Source organism: Saimiri boliviensis, chromosome 1 (genome assembly GCF_048565385.1).
Source record: "Saimiri boliviensis isolate mSaiBol1 chromosome 1, mSaiBol1.pri, whole genome shotgun sequence".
In the NCBI taxonomy this organism is placed as follows: Eukaryota; Metazoa; Chordata; class Mammalia; order Primates; family Cebidae; genus Saimiri; species Saimiri boliviensis.
In genome coordinates, this window is record NC_133449.1 from 37665104 (window position 1) to 37687428 (window position 22325).

At 42.6% G+C, this 22325-nt stretch overlaps 1 protein-coding gene across 1 annotated transcript; it reads right to left on the minus strand.

The window, feature by feature from the left end:
* Positions 1-12833: 12833 nt before the first annotated feature.
* CYP1B1 (cytochrome P450 family 1 subfamily B member 1) lies at positions 12834-22051 on the minus strand. The gene is made up of 3 exons (XM_003926801.4): positions 21421-22051; positions 19995-21038; positions 12834-16626 (listed from the first exon to the last, which is right to left on the minus strand). The coding sequence occupies exons 2-3, from the start codon at positions 21035-21037 to the stop codon at positions 16038-16040; spliced, it is 1632 nt and encodes a 543-aa protein (XP_003926850.2). The 5' UTR covers position 21038; positions 21421-22051; the 3' UTR covers positions 12834-16037.
* Positions 22052-22325: the final 274 nt, after the last annotated feature.

A 22325-nucleotide genomic window follows, 5' to 3' on the forward strand; every position in this document is an offset into this window, starting at 1 on the left:
ACCTATGTGCTGCCAGGCTGGGATGCAATATAGTTTTTGTTGGGCAGAAGAGCTGACCTAGATATTATACCATGGTTAGGTTTCCAACAGAGCTCCTAAGAACTTAGAGTTGAAAGAAAACACAATTCTGCATGAACACATATATTAATATAAGAACAAAGAACAATCTCACTATATGGTTTTAGCAATTAACCTCATCTATTGAATTTATATAACAGTATTCTATTGAATTGTTGTGATTTATGTTGTAATCTACAGGAGCTATGTAAAGATAAACTTAGGCAACAAATATAAAAAGACTTTTAAGAATTAGGCACACTCTCAGAAAAGAAGATACAAATTAAAAGACACGAGTTTAAGAAACTGAAACAGGTTCTTATTTAATTTTTGGTGACTATGCCATTATTTTTTATTTACCATTTTCTTCCTAAAGTACTCTAACAGAAGCACCAGAATTTAAAATAGAATTGTAGTTCTTTTTTTTTTTTTTTTTTTTTTTTTGAGATGCAGTCTCACTGTCACCCAGGCTGGAGTGCAGTGGCATGGTCTCCGCTTACTGCAACCTCCACCTCCCAGGTTCAAGCGATTCTCTTGCCTCAGCCTCCCAGGTAGCTGGGATTACAGGCATGCATTACCACGCCCAGCTAATTTATTTTGTATTTTTAGTAGAGACAGGGTTTTACCATGTTGGCCATGCTGGCCTCAAACTCCCGACCTCAGGTGATCCGCCCACCTTGACCTACCAAAGTGCTGGGATTACAGGCATGAGCCACCACACCTGGCTGAATCGTAATTCTTTATGTGAATGAATCCAGCTTCCTAGGTATGAGAGAGATTCATTGGATTTTAGAACTCACGCTGGGCAAGAATGGGTGATGCCTGAGTCAGAGGTGATAAAAGAGAGAAGCACCACACGAAGAAGGAGCCCGAGCAATCCTTTGCTTTTGTGAATCTTCCACCCGGAAAAATTATCTGGAAAGTGTCATGAAGGGCACATTATGTACAAGTGCTAGAATCTGAGTTGAGAAGGGAGAGCAAGTTGCAACATGGCCTAGTGGGGCTGGTTGTGCCCCGAGGAATGAGCCTCTTTAGGAAAGACATCACTGACACCAGTGACAAGGATTAAGCTAGATTTGAGGGCATGAAACCTCAATAACTCAGGCTTCATTAATACGGAATTTGTGCAATTAGACTGAGTCTGCCAACCCTTTCTTCAGAGTCATGCAAATTCACCTTAAAAACAAAATTGTAAAAGGAGTGTTTAAGACATACTAGAGCCCTCGTATTCAACTGGAATTGTCTGGAAGCACTTGTGAATGGTGACAGAATTTTAAATTCCCTCTGTACAATGCAATCAGATGTAAGGAAAAATTTTGAGTGAGCTTTCCTTTTTAAAAATTTTTTATTGATTCATAATATTTGTACAAATTTGTGGGGTACATCTGATATTCTGATACATGTATACAATATGTAATGATCAAATCAGGGTATTTATGATATCCAATCACCTTCACCCTATATACACAGCTGACCCGTCTGTTAAAATGTCTTTGGCCTTCAGAACCAGAAATTGAAAATCCTCAGTCAGTTGTGTCCTATAAAGGAGGAAATTAGTTGTCTCACCTTGGAGGAAAATCAGAAGTGTAGGGAGCTCTAAGTTGGTTTACTTAATGGCTTGATGACCCCATCAAGGACAAGATCTTTGCATCTTTTCATACAGTCATTTTTGAAGTATCAGCTTGGTCCTCAGGCAAGCACCCTTCATAATTGCAAGATCATTGCAGGAGTCACATCCAGACACAATAGCATTCGGCACTGTCTCTTACTTGTGTGCATGTCTTTTTAAAGAACAATGAAACCCTTCAAGCAGCCCTTCAATAGACCTTCCCCTTGCAACTCATCAGCCAGAATGGATTACATGCCCCTGTCTAGGCCAATTACTGCAAGGGGGATACGAATTTTATGATTGATTTAGGCTAGTCAGGATTTACTCTGAGCTGAGACAGAATCATCTTCCCTGAAGACTGGATAACTGGAGAAAAATCAAGGTTCTGTTAACAAGTAGGGTGATGGATATTGGGTAGACATTAATAGTGCCTGCCATACTCCCCCATTGCAACACACATAAAAATACGCACATGCACTGCATGCAAACACGTATGTGTTCTCTTCATCTCATCTGGATCATTGCCACTCCCAAGCACATCATATTCATTCATTCAACAGATATTTTATGACTGAGTACATATGAGAGGGCAGCACTGTGCCATGCACCAGGGATCCAGCGGGGAGCAAGCCCTTTCATCACTGAGGACCTTGTCCAGGATCCTCTCATCCTCCCTCCCTGGTATTGTGCCTCTCTAGTCAACCCCAGCTCATAGGGCATCTCCTCTATGGAGCCTTTCCTAGCCCTCATGTCCACACAATCTCTAGGAGAATTACGTATTTCTTAATCTTTATTCCCAAAGCGCCTCATACAGCACTTGTTACAACTTCAATCACACTGTGTTGGGGCATGCCAGTGTGTCTCCTCAGACAGGGAATGAACACCTCTGAATCAGGACATGTATTTATTTTTATAACAATTTTATCTTAGAATAGTATCTAGTAGTGCTTAACAATGCTTAGAGACATAATAGAGGCTGAATAAATTATGGCCTGGATGATCTGAGTATATATAAAACTTATATTATACTTGATTTAATGTGCTCTGCATGTAAGAACATACGATAATTCTCCCAAACTTATTTCAAACTGTCTCATGTGACTAGTTAAGAGGACGAATTTTGTTTGATTAGTTGCAGTATCTTAGGCTACGTGTAAGAATTGTGAAACTAGAGGCCGGGTGCGGTGGCTCAAGCCTGTAATCCCAGCACTTTGGGAGGCCGAGGCGGGTGGATCATGAGGTCAAGAGATCGAGACCATCCTGGTCAGCATGGTGAAACCCCATCTCTACTAAAAATACAAAAAATTGGCTGGGCATGATGGCGCGTGCCTATAATCCCAGCTACTCAGGAGGCTGAGACAGGAGAATTGCCTGAACCCAGAAGGCGGAGATTGCAGTGAGCTGAGATCGCACCATTGCGCTCCAGCCTGGATAACAAGAGTGAAACTCGGTCTCAAAAAAAAAAAAAGAAAGAATTGTGAAACTATGACATATCCCTAAATGATATAAAATGATGGAGACCCAATTAGGAAGAAGAAAATAATTAAGCAAGGGCTTTGAGTCCTGAAATTACAACTTTTTTCAATTTTGTTTTAGTTATATTATTATACTGCATGGGTCTGAATTTTTCCTTTTATTTAACTGCTGTGTTCTCTAGACTGTGCTAAAATGCCTCCACTTACAAAATGGAATACTGCCCTTGTGAAAAATGCCTTTGACCTGTTTCTGCTTCCTGGTGTCTTATTTGGGGTCTTGGCTTTGTATGTTCATGTCTGTCTGTGAAGCAGTATCAGCTATCAAGAGCTGTAGCACAGTCCAGGGTCATTCAAAATGGAGGTGGAAATGATGCACATAGAAGTGCTTTGTCAGCCATAAAGGGCTTTAGAACCATGAAGACGTTGTTAGCCATTATTAGTTGGTGCTGTGAGAAATAGATGGCGCAGACCAGGATTGGCAAACTTTTCCTATAAAGAGCCAGGTGGTAAATATTTCAGGCTTTTCAGGCCACAAGGTCTTTGTTACAAATACTCAACTCTGCTGCTATGGTACAAAAACTACCATAGGCACTAAGGTAGTCAAATGAGTATGGCTATGTTCCAACGTAACTTTATGGATACTAAAATTTGGATTTCATAAAATGTTCATATGTCATAAAATACTTTTCCTCTTTTGATTTCTTTCTAATATTTAAAAGTGTAAAAATAATTCATAGCTCACAAACTACGGAAAATGGGTGGGTGGCCAGATTTAGACCATGTGCCATAGTTTGCTGACCTCTGCTGTAAACCACAGGAGATTCATCTTACCAAGATGCTGGTAGCCAGTGGAGCCTAATGCCCAAATCACTTTATTTGATTTGGTTTAGATCTATGTCCCCATACAAAATGATGGGGACCCAATTAGGAAGAAGAAAATAATTAAGCAAGGACTTTAAGTCCTGAAATTACAACCTTTTTTCAAATCTCACATTCAATAGTAATCCCCAGTGCTGGGGGTGGAGCACGGTGGGTGGTGATTGGATCATGGAGTGGAGTTCTCATGAATAGTTCAGTACCATCCTTCTTGATACTGTACACTGCATGAGTTCTCAAGAGATCCGGTTGTTGAAAAGTATGTAGCACCTTCCCCAGCTCTCTTCCCTCTGCTCCAACCGTATAAGACATGCCTGCTTCCCCTTTGCTTTCTGCCATGATTGTAAGTTTCCTGAGGCCTCCCCAGAAGCAGAAGCTGCTGCTATACTTTCTGTACAGCCTGCAGAACTGTGAGCCAATTAAACCTCTTTGCTATAAATTACACAGTCTCAGGTATTTCTTTATAGGAGTGTGAGAATGCACTAATACAGAGCCCACTGAGGCTATCTGAACAGTATCAGAGTAACTACCCAGGAAAATGTCCGACTCATAATAGCAGCATTAGAAAGCTACCTTAACTCTTGGAAATTTAATTTTTTTCTTTGGAAATAATTGTCCTCCTCACATGCCTTGTTCTTTTGACCTGAGTTTATTTTCCACTGGAGATCTTGGCTCTTCTGCCTATGGGGAAAAGCCAGGTCCGTATGAGTCAGCCCTGTGGGCTAGGGAAAGGAGTGAAGGAGCCCAGGAAGGAAAGTTTCAGGTATCTGAAAAATCACATTCAATAACCATTATCCATCGACATAGCTCTTGAGGTCAAGCCTTCAAGCTTTACCTTGCAGGAATAAGCAGCATGAAGGGAAGACCCTCTTTGAACTTTAATTCCTTGCCTTGGAAGGGAAGGCTTGGAGAAGCAATTATCCAGATTCTGTTAGCCACCATGAGCTTTTCTCAGCTCTGTTCAGGCAGGGGGCATCAGGACCAGAAGTATTTGTTTCTGCAAGTTTGGGGGGCTGCTTGTCCCAAGGCAAAGATGAGGGAGAAGCAACAGCAGAGCCCATGGAACATAGGAAACCATAACTTTGGATTTCCTTGTTTGGAGTTAACTTTTGCACCAGACTACAACCTTACGTGGAGTCTCTTCTTTACTTACATCAAGGTGTTGAGTTTTCTGTGCTTCAGAACTGAGGTTATGAGCAGCTTTCTGTTTCAGACCTACCTCCTCCAAGAATCTTTTTTAAAATTCCCTATCCTGAACTGGAAAATGCAAATCTCTCATTTCCCTGAAGCACGTTATGGAAACTACCTGAAGACCCTTTATATGTATCTTTATATTAGATTTATCTTCACGCTCACATACTCAGAGTCAGGGTCCCTGAATCCTCCCTACTTCTCATGATTCTTATCAAGGTGTTTTACCCAAAGTAGTAATAAATAGTTACCAATTGAATAAAAGTAAAACATCCAATAAATTGAAATTGATTCAATTATAGCAGCCCTGTCCGATAGAACTTTTCACTATGATAGAAGCCTTTTATATCTGTGCCTTTCACAACAGTAGCCACTATCCACATGTGGCTTCCAAGCACCTGAAATAAGGCTAGTGTGAATAAGGAATTGATTTTTAAATTTTGTTTAATTTTAATTAATTTAAATTTAAATAGCCACATGTGACTAGTGACTACTACATTGTACAGCACAGGTCAATAGGAAAATCAACAGCTGGTTTAACCAATTTCTTTTAGTGAGTAGACTGTTTATTTGGGCAATGATCATACCATTGGAATTTAAAATATAATGCAAACCAGTGACTGGATATTGTGCAGAAAATCCGGCAAGATGATTGGATATCTCACTTTCCAGGGAATGTAAAAATGTCCACCCCTGTGGAGTTTATATCCTGGGGACTGGAGTGGGGATGGAGACAGACAGTAAACCATCATTAAAATTTAAAGGTTATTATATTAACAGGGAATAAATGTTTTATGTGTTGGGGGCATAGGGAACAGAAAAAGTAGAGCAAGGTAGGCATGTCGAGAGAGCTTATGGAGGCAGGCTAAGTATTAAACAGTGTGATCAGAGGAGGCTTCACTGAAGAGATGAGAGATGAACTCAAGCTAGATGGATATAGGGACTTGGGCAAAGAAAATGGGAAAGGTGCTGACCTCCGCAGAGCCAAGGGCAGATTTGTATCATGACCTAAACTCCCCTACACTCTGTCAGAAAGAAAATAAGCCCTGGCGGGGCACTGAAGAAGAACGGTTATTTTGTTTTTTATTAACAAAGCCGTGATAGATGTTTTCAGAGCCATCTCTTGAAGTTAGAAATCAAAACAAGACAGCAAGCAGGCTTGCCCTGTTTTTACAGCAATAGATTCCTGGAAAACACGCAGTGAAAAGTCAATCTTACTCTTCCACCGTTTTGTCCAGCCTCTGTTTCCCCACTTTTTTCCTCAATGTCAATGCCAGCTTCTAGAATGCCAACTGGATTTGCTTGGGGCTGTGGAAATTGCAGAAGCAGAGTCTTAAATTTAAATACTGATTGCTGGAATATGCAGTAAGAGAACAGAGGTGGCCCTTTGGTCTTCCTGAATGTGAATGGGGAGAGTGACAGAGGAGGTGCAGGAAAGGCAAGCTCAGAGAATCCCGGGATTCACAAACATCCACCAGATCCAGTGGACGTTGGCAGCTTTCAGTAATGTGGGTATGGGAGATGGGTGGTGCTCTCAAAGCTGACGTGACCTGACTTGTGGGGTCCAAAGGCCTAGGCAATAGCCAAGGGCTGTGGGGTTAAACAAGAAAGCTAGAGACAGCCAGAAAAGCATGCTGAGTACACAGTACAACATTAGGGGGTAGGAGATCCCCCAAACTGAACACAAGGCTGCCTGCTTTTCTCAGCAGCCCCACTGAGATGAGGGTGAAAATCCTTTTCAATCAGTTGTAATAAAACTTTGACTCAAAGGCTAGACATAGTCTATAAAATGTTCCAGAAGAAGTTCCATTAAGTGCTTAAAAGAATCAACGTGGAGTCCTTTGGTGCACATAAAATTAAAGAATCAGCAGGCCATTTTAAATTACATGTAAAGGCATTGTTGAAAAGTATGTTCATTCTAAGAGTCTGTTCTCTGGTTATTCCTTTTTTTTTTTTTTTTTTTTTTCTTTTTGTTGGAATCTTGCTCTGCCACTCCAGGTGCAGTGGTGCAATCTCGGGTCACTGCAACCTCTGCCTCCTGGATTCAAGTGCTTCTCCTGCCTCGGCCTCCCGAGCAGCGGGAACTACAGGTGTGCACTACCATGCCCGGCTAATTTTTGTATTTTTAGTAAAGACAAGGTTTCACCATGCTGGCCAGGATGGTCTCGATCTCTTGACCTTGTGAACCACTTGTCTCAGCCTCCCAAAGTGCTGGGATTACAAGCGTGAGCCACCGTGCCCGACCTCTCTGGTTAATCTTTAAAAGCAAATGAGTAGTCAGGGAAGCCTTTCTGAAGGAGGCAATACCAAGGAGTGGGCATTAAGTACAAACTTCCTCTTACGTCCTCCCCTTGTGAAGGAAATACAGACACTGAGTTATCAGATTTGCTTCAGTGCTCCAGGGGGAACATAACTGGGAGTGAGCTTGGGAGTCATTGGAAGGAAATGGTCTGGACCCACCAATGCCATCGGCCAAGCCAGAAGCCAGTGCTGATTATGAGCCTGTGTCATCTGCGATGGAGTGTGCTGAGATTATTTTACTTCAGACTGCCCTGATTTTGTGATCATAAAAATCAATTTAATGAATTGCAACCAGATTTTTTTAAGGTAATTATATTACCTGATAACTCAGTGCCTGTAATTCCTTCACATGGGGAGGATGTAAGAGGAAGCTTGTCCTTAATGCCTGCTCCTTGGTATTCCCTCCTTCAAAAAGGCTTCCCTGACTACTCAGTCTACACATTCTAAACAGTACCCCTCACACACAGTACACACACACACAACCACACACACACACCACTCTGTTTTGTCTCTACAGTACTTACAGTCAAGTGAAACCTTATTTTCTCTCCTCCCACACCCATCTCGCTAGAATATCAGCTCCATGAGGTCAGGGCCTGGGTGCCTTGTTCATTATTATATCATCGGTGCCCCAATAGTGTCTGCCAACTAATAGGTGATCAATGAAAACTTACGGCATTGAATTAAAATTGCCTCAGCTGGGAGGTTCCAACTCTTGCTCATTCCAAAGGCTGATGTTCTGCTTCCTGTTCTGCCCTGAGAATCAGGCACCACCCTCACCCCCCCTGCAAGGACTTCAGCACAGGCCATGATCCTTGTTCACACATCTGGGCTTGACCTTCTTTGTTCACTGTTGCCATCGCGTTTCCTTGTCTGCCAGCAGCTTCCGTGCTACTGCCAACTTCAGTTCAGCTTCACTTACGCTCATTTGCACCAACTCCCCTTTAACATTTTTTTCAACCACTTTTCATCACTTTTTGGTGTAGTTGTGTGACTTTTAACATACGTATACATCCATGTAACCACTGCCACAATAAGAAAACCCCCAAAACCCCAGCAGGTTATCCCTTTGTAGTCGTACCCTCCCTCCCCCAACCCTCAACAACCACTGAGCTACTCTCCATCATGACGCTTTTGTCTCTCACAGGCTGCCGTAGCAATGGAACTGTGCAGTGTGCAACCTTTTGAGGCTGACTTCTTTCACTCAACATAATTCCCTTGAGACCCATTCAAGTTGTTGTGTATATCAGTGGTTCATTTTTTTGTTGTTGTTGCTGAGTAGTATTCCTTTGGGTAGATGTAGCAGATTTTGTATAACTCTTTGAACTAATTGGAAGGAAATTCAGGTTGTTTACCATTTGAGGTCATGATGAATGCAGCTGCTGTACACATTCATGTATAGCTTTTGTGTGAACGTGTTTTCATTTCTCTAAGATAAATATCCAGGAGTGGCATCATACTGTAGGATTTTGCACTCCAACAAGCAATGGATGAAAGTTCTAGTAGGTTCACATCCTCCCCAGTACTTGATATATACTATCAGTTTTGTCATTTCTTAAAAAATTTACACACTATGATAGGTTTGTAGTAATATTTCATTGTGCTGCATTTTTATGAAAAAAAGTTAAAAATAAGTTATATCACAGAAAACAATAGTGAATCCTGTTTGTGTATGTGTATGTGTATATATATGTATGAAATACACACAGTCACATGCATAGATATGTACTAAAGCATGTAAAATATATTTCATCCTGTGAGGTTATGGTTTAAAAAACTTGAAAGCTATTGAGTTGATGTTTCTGCATTCTTCATAGTGACTAAGCAGAAACCTAAAAACCTTGAATAAGCTCAATTTACAAGCAAGGAAAAGAAACTGAGATTAGACTTCAAGGGTACCAATTGAAAACTGACTCAGGGGCAGGTGAAGAGATCATCAGTGCTGAGAAGCAGGCTCGACAGAGCTCACTCCAGTTTTTTCACCCATGCTTCTGTATATACAGTATAGTTCCATAACGAAATTGCTGGGACTTAGTCCCTGCTTTTCGATGAATATACAATCTAATAGAGGAGATACGATGTAAACACAAGCATGGCTATGGAAAGTACTGAAAAATTAGTGTAGATGTCTTTTTCCTCATTAAAAAAAAATTCTATGTAATGCACCTCTCTCCCAAGAGAACATATTTTATTTAAAAATAAAGAGGTCATGGCCAGACGCGGTGGCTCACACCTGTAATCCCAACACTTTGGGAGGCTGAGGCCAGCAGATCACCTGAGGTCAGGAGTTCAAGACCAGCCTGACCAACATGGAGAAACCCCATCTCTACTAAAAATACAAAATTAGATGGGCGTGGTGGCGCATGCCTGTAATCCCAGCTACTTAGGAGGCTGAGGCAGGAGAATCGCTTGAACCTGGGAGGCAGAGGTTACAGTGAGCCGAGATTGCGCCATTGCACTCCAGTCTGGGTAACAAGAGGAAAACTCCATCTCAAAAAAATAAAATAAAATAAAATAAAGAGACCATCCCATGTGTTGGTGGGGAAGTGGGTACAGCTTCCCCTCATGCACAGCTGATAGGAGGGTGGACAGATTTGGCATTCTGGAGAACATACAATATTTAAATTACACACACACTCACTTGCTGACCCAACACTTCTAATCATGGGTATGGCATACATTACAAAGTTTACATGTGTGCAAGGAAACACATACCAAGCTGCTCCTTGCTCCATCATTTAGGGATCCTTGTTGGAGCCAGGGCCATCCATAGGCTGGTCCAGTTTCCTGGGACATGGCCTGTCTGTCTGACAGAGGCACATCACACTAGGTGTTGGTGCAAGTGGCTCGTCAGAACCCTTCCACCTCTCTGTAGAACATGCAGTTCTCATAAAGGATCCTCATGAAGTTTGAAGTTATCCAGGCATCTATTCCCAACAGAGTGGATAGAGAAAATGTGGTGGATGAGTACCACGGAATACTAGGCAGCAGTTAGGAGCTATGGAATTACACACGGATGGAACTTAAAAATATTATGCTGAGAAAAGATTAAGCAACAGGATGAGATATGTACAACACTTACATAAATCAAAACATTTATATGCAAAACAATATTACAAATGTTGCTGGAACATGAAAACAAAAAGTGCACATTAAGCACACTGTAATACTTATCCATTGAGAGAGAGAGAAACAAACGTAAAGAAATAGAAATAAATCAAAAAAAAAAAAAAAAAAAAGAGGCAGGCTGATTTTTCAGGCTTGCTCAGTGACTCTTAGCTCTGACCCAAAAGGATCTTAGACCTAATAGGCTTCTGCTGTATAACATTGTCCCACCTAAGGGGCCTCAAGTGATTCAAAACTAGTTTTGGTAGGTCCAGTCAATTCTGTTTGAAAAGGCAAATGTCCCATCAAAAGGCCTTTTTCATGCCTTGGTTCTTGTCTCTCACTCTGGCCAGCGCTCACAGGCTCTGAGAGAGAGAAGGGTTCTGACGAGCCACCTGCACCAACACCTAGTGTGATGTGCTGCTATCAGACAGACAGGCCATGTCCCAGGAAACTGGACCAGCCTATGGATGGCCCTGGCTCCAGCAAGGATCCTTGGTCTAGACAGGTTCCAGGACAGAAGTTTTAGGATTATAAGACAAAGTATGACCATTTGGTTGGTTTTGGGCTTTGCTTAAGGGACAGTTTAAAGGGGCTCATCTCTAGTGTGATGAGGACTCTCGCACAATGTCAGTTACTCCGACTGCAGTGTGGTGGAATGTGCCTTAGACAAAGCAAGTAAATTGCTGGCGAAACTCCCAGGATCTTATAGCCTAAAAAAAAAAAAAAAGATGTACTATCCTGTAAATCCAAGCACAGGCACATTAGGAAAGGACAAACTGGAGCACAAAGACAACGGGCTTTGATTTAGTTCATCTCCAGGGAAAATCTGGATGAGAATACTTCTAAATATATAATTTTGGTCCATTACTTTATCACATCCCTCAGAAGACTGCTGTGCAATAGTGCATCAGAGAGTTTAGCACAGTGATGCAAAAATTGTAACTGCTCAACACATTTTAGTTCCATTTCTTCCCTGCATACCTGACACATGTTGAAAAGTGTGCGTGAAGAACACGGCATTCATCCTCAAAGCCTATATGTAGCTGAGCAGAGGGGCTACAAGCATGAGCTATTACCTATAGCGTGTCCATATCTATGTAAACTAGATTATTTTCCTTCACAATTTCAGGTTAAAAATAATGCTTTAGAATGTATTTGAATATATTTAATCTTTTTTTCTTCTTTCCTTTTCTTTTTCTGAGATTTATTAGTTAATAGACTGAAACTGGAGAGCAGAGAGCATGTGAGAGTTACTGAGCCAAAAAGGGAAAGTTAACAGCCAGTTAACTTCTGCTGCACTTCTGCAGAAAAATAGACTGGCTTTGAGGTTGAAGAAACAACCTCTGTAAGTTTCCAACAACCACGCCTGTCTTACTTATGTCCAAAGCTGCATTCATTTCCCACCCTGTACTCCATTCTTGTACTCTATTGGATTGATTGGGTAGAATCCAATTCTGCTGGACTGTTTTGCAAAAACTGGCCCCAATTTTAATTATTTAAAGGAATCTTTTTCCCGTGAAGATATTTCCTTCACTTATTCTGAACTGTCCTGACATTTCCAAGATCCTACTGTTATCCATATGGAAAACTAGCGAATATTCTCTTAAACCACTCCATAGCCATACCTTCTGGCTGCTAAAGTGAAGTTCCCAAGCCAAAGTATCAATGCCATTGTGTGCAATTTCTATTGCATTTCCTGTTTTCACAGTAATAGGAGCTGTAGTCTGGAAGATAAGGAGCCTTTTGTACCGCACAGCCCTGTCATCTGTGAGTGCAAGGGAGTGAAGGCCTGGACTCATGACTTAGGCCCTTTTTACCAAGTAAAAAGATCGGCAATAAAATATTTCCACATAGTACATGACAGAATACTTGTACCCATCTTGGACATTAATTGTACCTATTAAGGCACATATCCCTTTAAAAAATGATAGAAGAAAATACTCAGAGAAAGGACTGGTGTGCAGCTGAGGAGGAAAAATGTGTACTGCATTCTTTAGACGAAGCAGAAATTGATCAGCAACTTAAAGTTGCAATCTATTCAATCTTTCAACATTGCAAATTCTCATTTGGCTTGATTGTTTGCATTGAAATTTGACTTCTCTGTTGGTTCTTACAAATTCAAAAATACGGAGATTAGAGATTTGGTTGGTGAAAACCTACAGGGAAAAAAAAAGCATGTGGCCTTAGCCTGAAATGTAGATTGGACAAATAAAAAGAATGTTTTAATGGAATAATCTATAGTAATAGTTGAAATAAAGTGATGCATTAGACTATATTTGCTCCAGGATAAAACAAAACTTCATAACAAGATTATGAAAGTGGTTTTTATTATTGTGGTAATGGTGTCCCAGTATAAGTAATGCAATACAATTTTTTTTTCATTTGATATAGCAAACAGTAAAAGTTACATATAAATGTGTTACCAGAATGTATTTTGGTTACAATTACGTATTGTAGTTATTACGTACATACTAAAAGCATTCATGATAAAGTACAAAAATAAGAAAAGGTTAAATAAGAAGGTATCCTTGAGTTATAAACAAGTATACCTTTTTATCACACACTTGTATCACAGCTGAAAACACACAAATTAATATATGCTGCTATGCAACTATTTGATCTAATATAGATCTACTATGAAAATATTAGGGCTGTAGTAATACTTCACAGGTAAAGGCTAAGTTCTGGGACATGAAAGCTTTTAGCAAATTCAGAAGATAAACCTGAGACATCTTTTTGTTTTGGAAAAAGCAATTTTCTTACAAAGTCAAAGCTTTGACATACAAATCAGGCATTTAATAAACATTATACTTCATTGCAATAACCTGGAGTGAAACTTCTGACTTTAACGGTCATCAGCAAATACATTCTGTCTCTGGTAGAAATACAACAAGGCCTTCTGATTAAAGCAGTAATCCGATTACTGCAGCCTCCAAATTCAGTTATTTTTATTCGTTTTTTGTCTTCTTTTCCTTTCTTTAACTAGGGTATAAACATATTAAATAAGCCAGGTAACCCCCAAGCACCTTACTTTCTTCTATATAAACTCAGCTTTCCCTTTGCTGCAAGCATCAGATGATGACTGAGCCTACATACATAAAAACAGATTATAGCACATCTGGACCTGGTTTATGTAATGAGGCATCCAGATTGGTACTGATTTTTGCTGTTACACATTTCTCAATCTAAAAAAACACAGGCTACAACAGCCCAAGTTCACTATCTCAGCCTTCCTGGGGTATAATATTTTGGAATGGCAAGTGCCAAAACATTTAAATATATTGGGCAAATCTGATTTCAATAGTTGATTTTGATACTTTTAAAAATACTGGCACAATTTTTTATATTCAAGAACTACAGCTACAAAATTTTAAAATAAAATTACATGAAATTTTATAATATTCCAAACCACAAAACAGATCTGCTAAGTTGTAGATTTTTTTAACAGCCTATTTGTGATTTAACTCTGCTACGCCAAATATCTTTTTCCTAAATGCTCATGCTTCGAATTTTGTGCTCCAAATTAATTAATTTGGAACGAGTGGGAAAATGTTTAACCATCTTTCCTTCTTTTCAGCCTTTCTCTCTTTTCTCTTGCCATGCCCCCAACACACGCACAAAACTATCATAAACTCCCTTTTTTAAAATTTTTGGTACAGAGATTACAAAAAGCTAAATAAAATGTAATAAGCACTTAGGAAACTGTAAAACTTCCTTTGGAAGTTTAATTGCAATGAAATTTAAAACTTGAAACTTCACTTTTCTAAATGTTTTCAGGTTATTACATAAACCAAACACATACATTTCATTTGCACTTCATGCTTTCCCAGCTACCAAAGTAATTGCCATCTTAGAAAACACAACTGACCTTATCCCTACTGTCTTTTCCAAACAGCTTCCAAGAGTATCTTCTGATTCTGACTTTCCAAAAAGAAGACATTAATGTTAACTTTCAGAAAAAAACACCTAGAAGAGACACTTGGTCAGTTGTAATGAGAGTTCCATCCCCAACTCTTGTCACCTCGTAAAAAGGACATCCAGAAAATTTATAATATTTTTCATTATTCATTGGGCAGACACATCTTAGATTTCTCTGCCTTCCATGGGATAATGGTCAGATTTCCACTAACTTGAACTGGAACTTAATAATCAGAATAGCTTTAAAATTAAGTTAAAATGTAAAAGTGTCATGAATTTGGAATTTTAACATATTAATTAGATCATTTTCAAATAGAGATTCTGTATTATAAATAGAATTTCAATAAAGACTTTATAAAAATAAGAACACATCTTAGGATATAATGTTGAGATTTGCCAAAATTTGTGTGAAGAAAAGAGACTACTTAGTTTTCATGTCAAAAATACGTGGTTGATTTACTCAAGCTCATTTTTAGCACACTTGGTTGCATGGGTTGTACTTTTCAATTTGCAATGTTATACAAGACATATGTTATTCAACCTTTTCCTGAACAAGGTAATATTAATATACTGCTTATGGACAATTAAGTAATATATTACATACTATTTGGTGACTTTTTTCTTTTTTTAACCTATGAGACTTACTGGAGTCTGTACGTTGCAGTCACATAATTTAAAGCTTGGCTGGGCTAGTAATCTTTTTTTTTTTTTCTTTGCTCATAATTGAAATTCTGTACTTTGGCAAGCAAGAGAGGTACAGTGTCAGCTCAGAGTTTTACAATGTAACAATGTGTACTTAAAAATTCATGATAAATCGTGGAACCCCACTATACTCACTAATTCAACTGCTGATTTCTTTTTGAGCAACTGACTTTATGATTTATCCTTAAAAGTAAGGAAGTATACCAGTATGCAAAAGGATAAATCCACCCATAAATACTAGACCTAAGTTATTTTCCTGAAAAGGTGAGAATAGAATTTCTGGTCTTTATATTTTCCCTTATCACCTTCAATCATATACCTTACACTGAAATTACTTGTCTCTGTCTCTTCAACAATATATTCTGAAACTTTGTTTAATACACTTTTTGTCTATTTCTGCATATGGAAGACTAATCTTGAATTCACACCAAAAATGGCGTGGTTACCAAAATAATTCTTCACTCAATAGTTTGTGTAAGTTTTTGGGTTTGTGTGTCTATGTGTGCGTTTTAACGCCAAAGAATATTACCTTCAGAAATAACCAAGATGTATTATATGTATAATAATTCCTTTGGCTCTGTAAGTCTTTGACTCAAAAAAATCTCCCAGAAGCTCCTGCGCAGGCCACTACTCATGAAGAACCACTGGGTATGGAGCACACCTCACCTGGATGGGCAGCTGATTTATGCTCACCTTAGAGGCTAACTGAGAGGCAGCACAAAGAGGAACTAGAAAAAAACTGAATTTCACTCCTCATCTCCCAAGATGTATCTCTAAAATTTCAGCTTGCCCGTGGCTTCTTATTGGCAAATTTCCTCGGCTTGTAACTTTTGAACAGCACTATCAAGGATCTCCATGGACTCTCTGAGAGTGACATTGACTTTAAATGACTTGGGTTTAATGGTCAGACCGTAACTGAAACTCATTTTCACAGGCTCATTTGGGTTGGCCCTGAAATTGCACTGGTGGGCCAAGATGGAGATGAAGAGAAAAAGCTGCATCTTAGAAAGTTCTTCGCCGATGCACCGCCTTTTGCCCACTGAAAAAATCATCACTCTGCTGGTTAGGTCCTTGTTGATGAAGCCGTCCTTGTCCAAGAATCGAGCTGGATCAAAGTTCTCTGGGTTAGGCCACTTCACTGGGTCATGATTCACAGACCACTGGTTGACAAAAATCACCGTGTCCTTGGGGATGTGGTAGCCCAAGAGCGAAGTGTTTGCCGCGGTGGCATGAGGAATGGTGACAGGCACAAAGCTGGAGAAGCGCATGGCTTCATAAAGGAAGGCCATGACATAGTGCAGGTTGGGCTGGTCGTCCATGCAAGGCAGACGGTCCCTCCCCACGACCTGATCCAATTCTGCCTGCACTCGAGCCTGTACATCAGGATACCTGTTTGGTGTTTAACATGGAGGGAGAAAAGCAAGTAAGCAAAATTAATTCTTCTTTCATCCAGAAAGCACATTATAATTTATTTGAATTCCACTTTTCCTTAAACAGACTATCTAGCTCAGTGACTAAATTAATATTTCTGGGGGAAAAAAATCTAAAACAGCTTCCCAATTTCTCACTAAGTTACAAGATGGACTTTAGGAATTATAGTTCCTGTAATAGGCTTTGAATAGCTAAAACTCTCTTTCCCATTATGAGTCAAAAAAAACTCCTAAGTTTTCCCAGCCTAAAAAAGCACAATAGTTAGATAAGGCCAATTTTCCATTGGGTACTGCAGGGACAGTGCCCATAGTCCACAACTGTTTTTAGGGGCCCATGAAAATAAGTCTTTTACAATCTTCAGACCTAAAAAAAAAACTTACTTTTAGGTAGAAGAAAATATTTTCATACATCATTTTAATGTATTCATTTTTATATATAAGGTAGTCATAAAATTTAATTTTTAACTTTTTTTTTATGGTATAAGGGGTCTACAAAGGCAAAAGCACCCAGGACTCACAAAAGTTAAAATGTGGCTCTGAAAGTTAAATTATTTTTCTCCCTCATTTCCCTGGACAATTCCAACAGACATGCTGTTCTCATTTTATATAAAGATAATTGGTGTCCTGACGGATAAAGCTACATACTGTATTTTTTCAATTTAAAAGCCAATTCCCAATGTTCATAAGATTATGGTACAAACTGTAATACTTATTCACTGTTGATGATATAAACTGGTACAATCATTTAAAAAAAAAAAACAAAATCTTAGTATAAGTCAAGAGCCATAAAGGTAACCTCTTCCTGCCTCATTTTAAACCCAGAAATCCATGCCCAGAAATGTATTTTCAGAAAATAATTTAAGAGGTATAAAAATAAATAACCACAAAAGGATCTAAAATTCCAAAAATTAGTCAGGCATGGTAGTACACACCTTGTAGACCCAGCTACCTGCTACCTGACAGACTGCAGCAGAATTACTTGAGCCCAGGAGTTTGGGACCAGCCTGGGCAATGTAGTGAGAACCTGTTGCTAAGTAAGTAAATCCATAAAATTAAAATTAAAAATAAAATATTTAAAATGCCATCAAAGGGCCGGGCACGATGACTCAAGTCTGTAATCCCAGCACTTTGGGAGGCCGAGGCAGGTGGATCACACGGTCAAGAGATCGATACCATCCTGGTCAACATGGTGAAACCCCCATCTCCACTAAAAATACAAAAAATTAGCTGGGTATGGCAGTGCGTGCCTGTAATCCCAGCTACTCAGGAGGCCGAGGCAGGAGAATTTCCTGAACCCAGGAGGCAGAGGTTGCATGAGCCGAGATGGCGCCATTGCACTCCAGCCTGGGTAACAAGAGTGAAACTCCGTCTCAAAAAAAAAAAAAAAAAAAAAAAGCCATCAAGGCCAATGACCAATGTTAAAGTTCAATAAGTGCTGATATATAATTATACATTATCATGGCAAAATACTATGTAGCCATCAAAAATTACCAAAATAAATATTAAAAGACTAGAAATGTCCACTACCTTAATTCAGAAGTCAAAAAACATGTAACTGATTATTTGCAACTCAAAAAAAAAAGTATACACATATGTGATGAAATGGAGAGTTATTTTAAAAATTCCTTCCTCAATATCATATTGCAGGAGTCTGCCAACATTTTTCATAGAAACACGTATGGTGGGGAGAGTCAGTATATATTTTAGACTTTGTGGACCGAACCCTCTTTGTTGCACTACTCCGCTCTGCCCTCGGTTACAGAGCGAATGCAGCCATAGAAAATGTATAAATGAATGGGCATGACTGCTTCAACAAAATGCATATGCAAAACCAGACTGTGTAATTTGCCAAGCCCTGTCATACTGTCTTTTCACTAAAAAGAAAAAAAGTATGATCATATTGAATTGAAAGTGACCCCCAAATGGTTTTATTTCTTTTTGCCGCCTAATTAGAGCGCTCGGAGAACTATTGTGATTCTAATGAAAAAGAAAGCCTGTTTCAAAAGATAAAATGCCTATGTGGGGACGCAAAAAAACCTGTGGATCCTATTGTGGAATTTTCTTTTCCCTGATCTCTGGTTGACTTTTCTTTATTCAATTTCTGCCTCTCCCTCACCCACCATGGATGCTTCTATGACTGTAATACTAAAAAGCCATTTTAAGTATACAGAAACTAAATTTGTGAAGGTAGCTTGTACAATGCCTAAGGAAATACAGATTACAGTGGATTGTAATAAGAAAAGACTCATTCTCTCACAAACACCGTACCGTGGTGCCTGCAGATTTAGCATCTCCGATTCCTCACTTGTGCGCCAAGAAATGACACAATCAGGATTTCTGGTCTCTTAGGCAATCAAGATTTGCCTTGCAAAACATTTGCCCTTAGGGGTAATGTTTCCAGAGTATATACAGACTGCCAAGTTAAATATGGATTTCAGATCAACAAGGGTTAATTTTTTAGTGTAAGTATTCCCCTGTAAAACTTACTTTTCTTTTGCTAAATCTGGCAACCCGACACCGAGGACCTGTTGAATCGGTGCGGTCGGTCGGAGCTTATAGAGACCAAGGGGGCCATCAGGGGGTCGGCTAACAGAGCAGGGGCCGGAGCGGTCTGCACGCGCCTCCCGGATATCCCATCTGCCTTTCTGGATGCTACTCTGCACTCGTAAAAGTGATTGCTTTTTGTCTTCTACCCCAGCATTTCTCAAACTCCTAGTGCAGATGTTTTATAAACCTAGCACTGCCCGCTAGCTGTGGCCGCCTTCCGAAAGCTCCTGTGCGGGTTACTCGTCGGCTGGCCCGGCCTCCGTGGGCTTCCTTGGCCTGGAACAAAGCCCTGACGGGCAGCAGCCTACTTTTAGCGCCCAGGCTGGACGGCCTCGGATCCACACCGAGGACTAGCCGAGAGGCTGCTGTGTTTAACATATTTGCGGCATTACCCTTTCTTTCGGGACTATTCCATTTCTGCTTCTACTGCTCCAGGGAGAGGGATATCAGGGTTCATTTCCAGGCACTTAAAAACTCTTTTTTTTTTCCGGGGGTGTGGAGGGGTCTTGCAAATGTGTTCTCACTGGAAAGCAGGGGAAGGGAGGATAGAGACAAGATCGGAGATTCCAAGAGGTCAGGGTGTCGCTGGGTGGGGTGCGCGCGCGCGTGTCTTCTCTTTCCTGGCCTTCTCTTTCCCGACGTGCGATCTTGGTTTTGAGGGGTGGGGACCTGGAGCGAAACCTCAAACCCCGCGCGCTACTTGCGAACTCAGCATTTTGATCCCACTCCGCCTTTTTCAGAGAAGAAAAGACCTGACCCCACACCTCCCGGAGGCTTTACCTGGTGAAGAGGAGGAGCAGCCACTGCAGCGCGGTGGACAGGGTATCCTGGCTGGCGCCGAAGATGTCAGTGACAGTGGCCGGTACGTCCGCCAAATCCAGCCGCGCGCCATCATCGTCGGAGTCCCCGGCCGCCTTCTTTTCCGCAGAGAGTATGAAGGCGTCCATCATGTCGCGGGGGGCGGCCCCGGGCCGAAGGCTTTCGCGGTGCCTCAAGAACTTGTCCAGGACGAAGTTGCTGAACTTGCGGTTGAGCTGCTGGAATTCCCGGAAAGCGGTGCGCACTGGGTTGGGGAAGCGCTGCAGCCAGGGCATCACATCCACCAGGCTGCCCGCGCCCACCGTGCGCCCGAACTCCTCGTTGTGGCTGAGCAGCTCACGGAACTCGGGGTCGTCGTGGCTGTAGCGGCAGCCGAAGCACACGGCGCTCATGACGTTGGCCACGGCCACGACGGTCAGCGGCCTCGGGTCGAGAAAGGCGCCGTCCGCGCTGCCGCGCACCAGCAGTGCCACAAGCTCGCGCGCTTCGCTCAGCACGTGGCCCTCCAGTACTTGCCGGCTGCGCGGCTGGCGCGTGGCGAAGGCGCGCATCGTTCTGTGGGCTGCGCGCCGCTGCACCTTCCAGTGCTCGGAGTAGTGGCCGAAAGCCATGCTGCGGCCGCCGGACACCACGCGGAAGGAGGCAAAGGACGGCCGGTCGGCGAAGACCGCGCCCTGCTGCAGCAGGGCCTGGTGGATGGCGCGCTCGCCATTCAGAACCACTATGGGGCAGCTGCCCAGGCGGATCTGGAAGACGTCGCCATAGCGCCGCGCCAGGCGCGCAAACGAGAGGTGAACCGCCTGGCCCATCGCCGCGGCATTTCCAATCAGTGGCCACGCGAACGGCCCCGGGGGCGCGAACCCGAGCGGCCGCCTCCTCTGCCTCAGCAGCCACTGGCCCGCATGCACAACGGCTAGCACCGACAGCAGTAGCAGGAGCGTGGTCTGCTGGACGGACAGCTGGTTTAGCGGCCAAGGGTCGTTCGAGCTGAGGCTGGTGGCCATGCTGGGGACAGAGAGAAGAAGGCGTGACACTCAGGTGTGCAGAGAGAGGAGCGGGCGCCCCACGCATCTACCCCAGCCTTGGGCGACTGAATGCCATTGCGTGAAGAGGTCGGAGCGGACTCTCTGGAGAAGTGGCCAAAAACGCCCCTTCCCATCCCCATCCCAGTCACCCTTGGAGAAGAGAAAGGGCGTGTTTCTACCTCTCAGCGCCAACCTCTTCCCCTCCCCGCCAGGTGCGTAACGGTTCCTGCAATTTGGGGACATCGCCGCGGGCATCGAGGCGGTGGCGCTTGATTTCGTTTAAAGTGCCTACCACTCCACCCACTACCTGCAAGAAGCCATCTGAAGGGGTCGCGGGGCAGCGGCTCCGCAGAGAGACTGACCTGCGGGAAGGTGCAGTTTCCAGTGGCGCGGGACAGCCGGCTCCGAGAAGGGGCTGAGACCTTTGCCTAGGGCAAGACGTCAACAGGAACCCGCAGGCCCGCCCTGGACACCTGCTCCCCGCACTGGGAGCTTTAAACCCCACTCGAGTCCCTTGACGTCGTCAGAGCCAGGAGCGAGTGGATTGGGATGTGGACGGAGAAAGGTGCTTCTCTCGCCGAGCCCGGCTGCACTTGGGGACTTGCAAAGTAGGGGTTTCCTCACAGCGCTGGGATTAAGACTGGGGATCGGTGAGGGGCGTCAATTCCCATGCCCTTGCGGCTCTCACAGCTGGCGTCGCAGAGGTGCTTACTTCCACTCCGGAGTCAAAGCGCGCCATCCCGCCGCGCCTCCGGGTTTTAAGTACTGGGTAGAGGGCAGCACGACCTGGCGAGGCGGGGCCTGCGGGGGGCGGGGCGCGCGGCACTCTAAGCCACTTTGACCCGACTGCCGTCGGGGCGCACCGGCCGGCCTCGGAGCTCTACCCGGAGGCTTTCATGGGAGCGGAGGTGCCCACGTTTCATTGTGTGGTAACCGCTCTTCATCACAGCCACCTCCAATCGAGGCCGCACGGTGGCCTCAGAACCGCGCTCGGGACAACCTGCCCTTGCCGCTGCGCTAGACGTGGGAGCGCGCGACCTCCCTTCCCTCTCCGCGACTTGAGCTTGCTTCCCGGAAAGCTCGTGTGGTGGTATCGGTTCGCCTCACAGCGCGCCTGATTTGTTGTTGTTTACGTTTTATCTTAGGTTCTTGCAAACAAATTCCCACCTCAGTGGAGGCTCTTTGGCGTGCAACGTTTTTTTTTTCTATTTCTTGCGGCGCGATCAGGAATCCCTGAAAGTAGCCGCTTCCCCGCCCCCGGGCCCCG

Bases quoted from the DNA above. Each gene is read 5' to 3' on its own strand.
- CYP1B1 (XM_003926801.4), bottom strand. From the start codon at position 21,037: ATGGCCACCAGCCTCAGCTCGAACGACCCTTGGCCGCTAAACCAGCTG. The intron at 16,627-19,994 runs GTAAAGCCTCCG...AACACCAAACAG, and splicing joins CTGCTCCTCCTCTTCACCAG to GTATCCTGATGTACAGGCTC.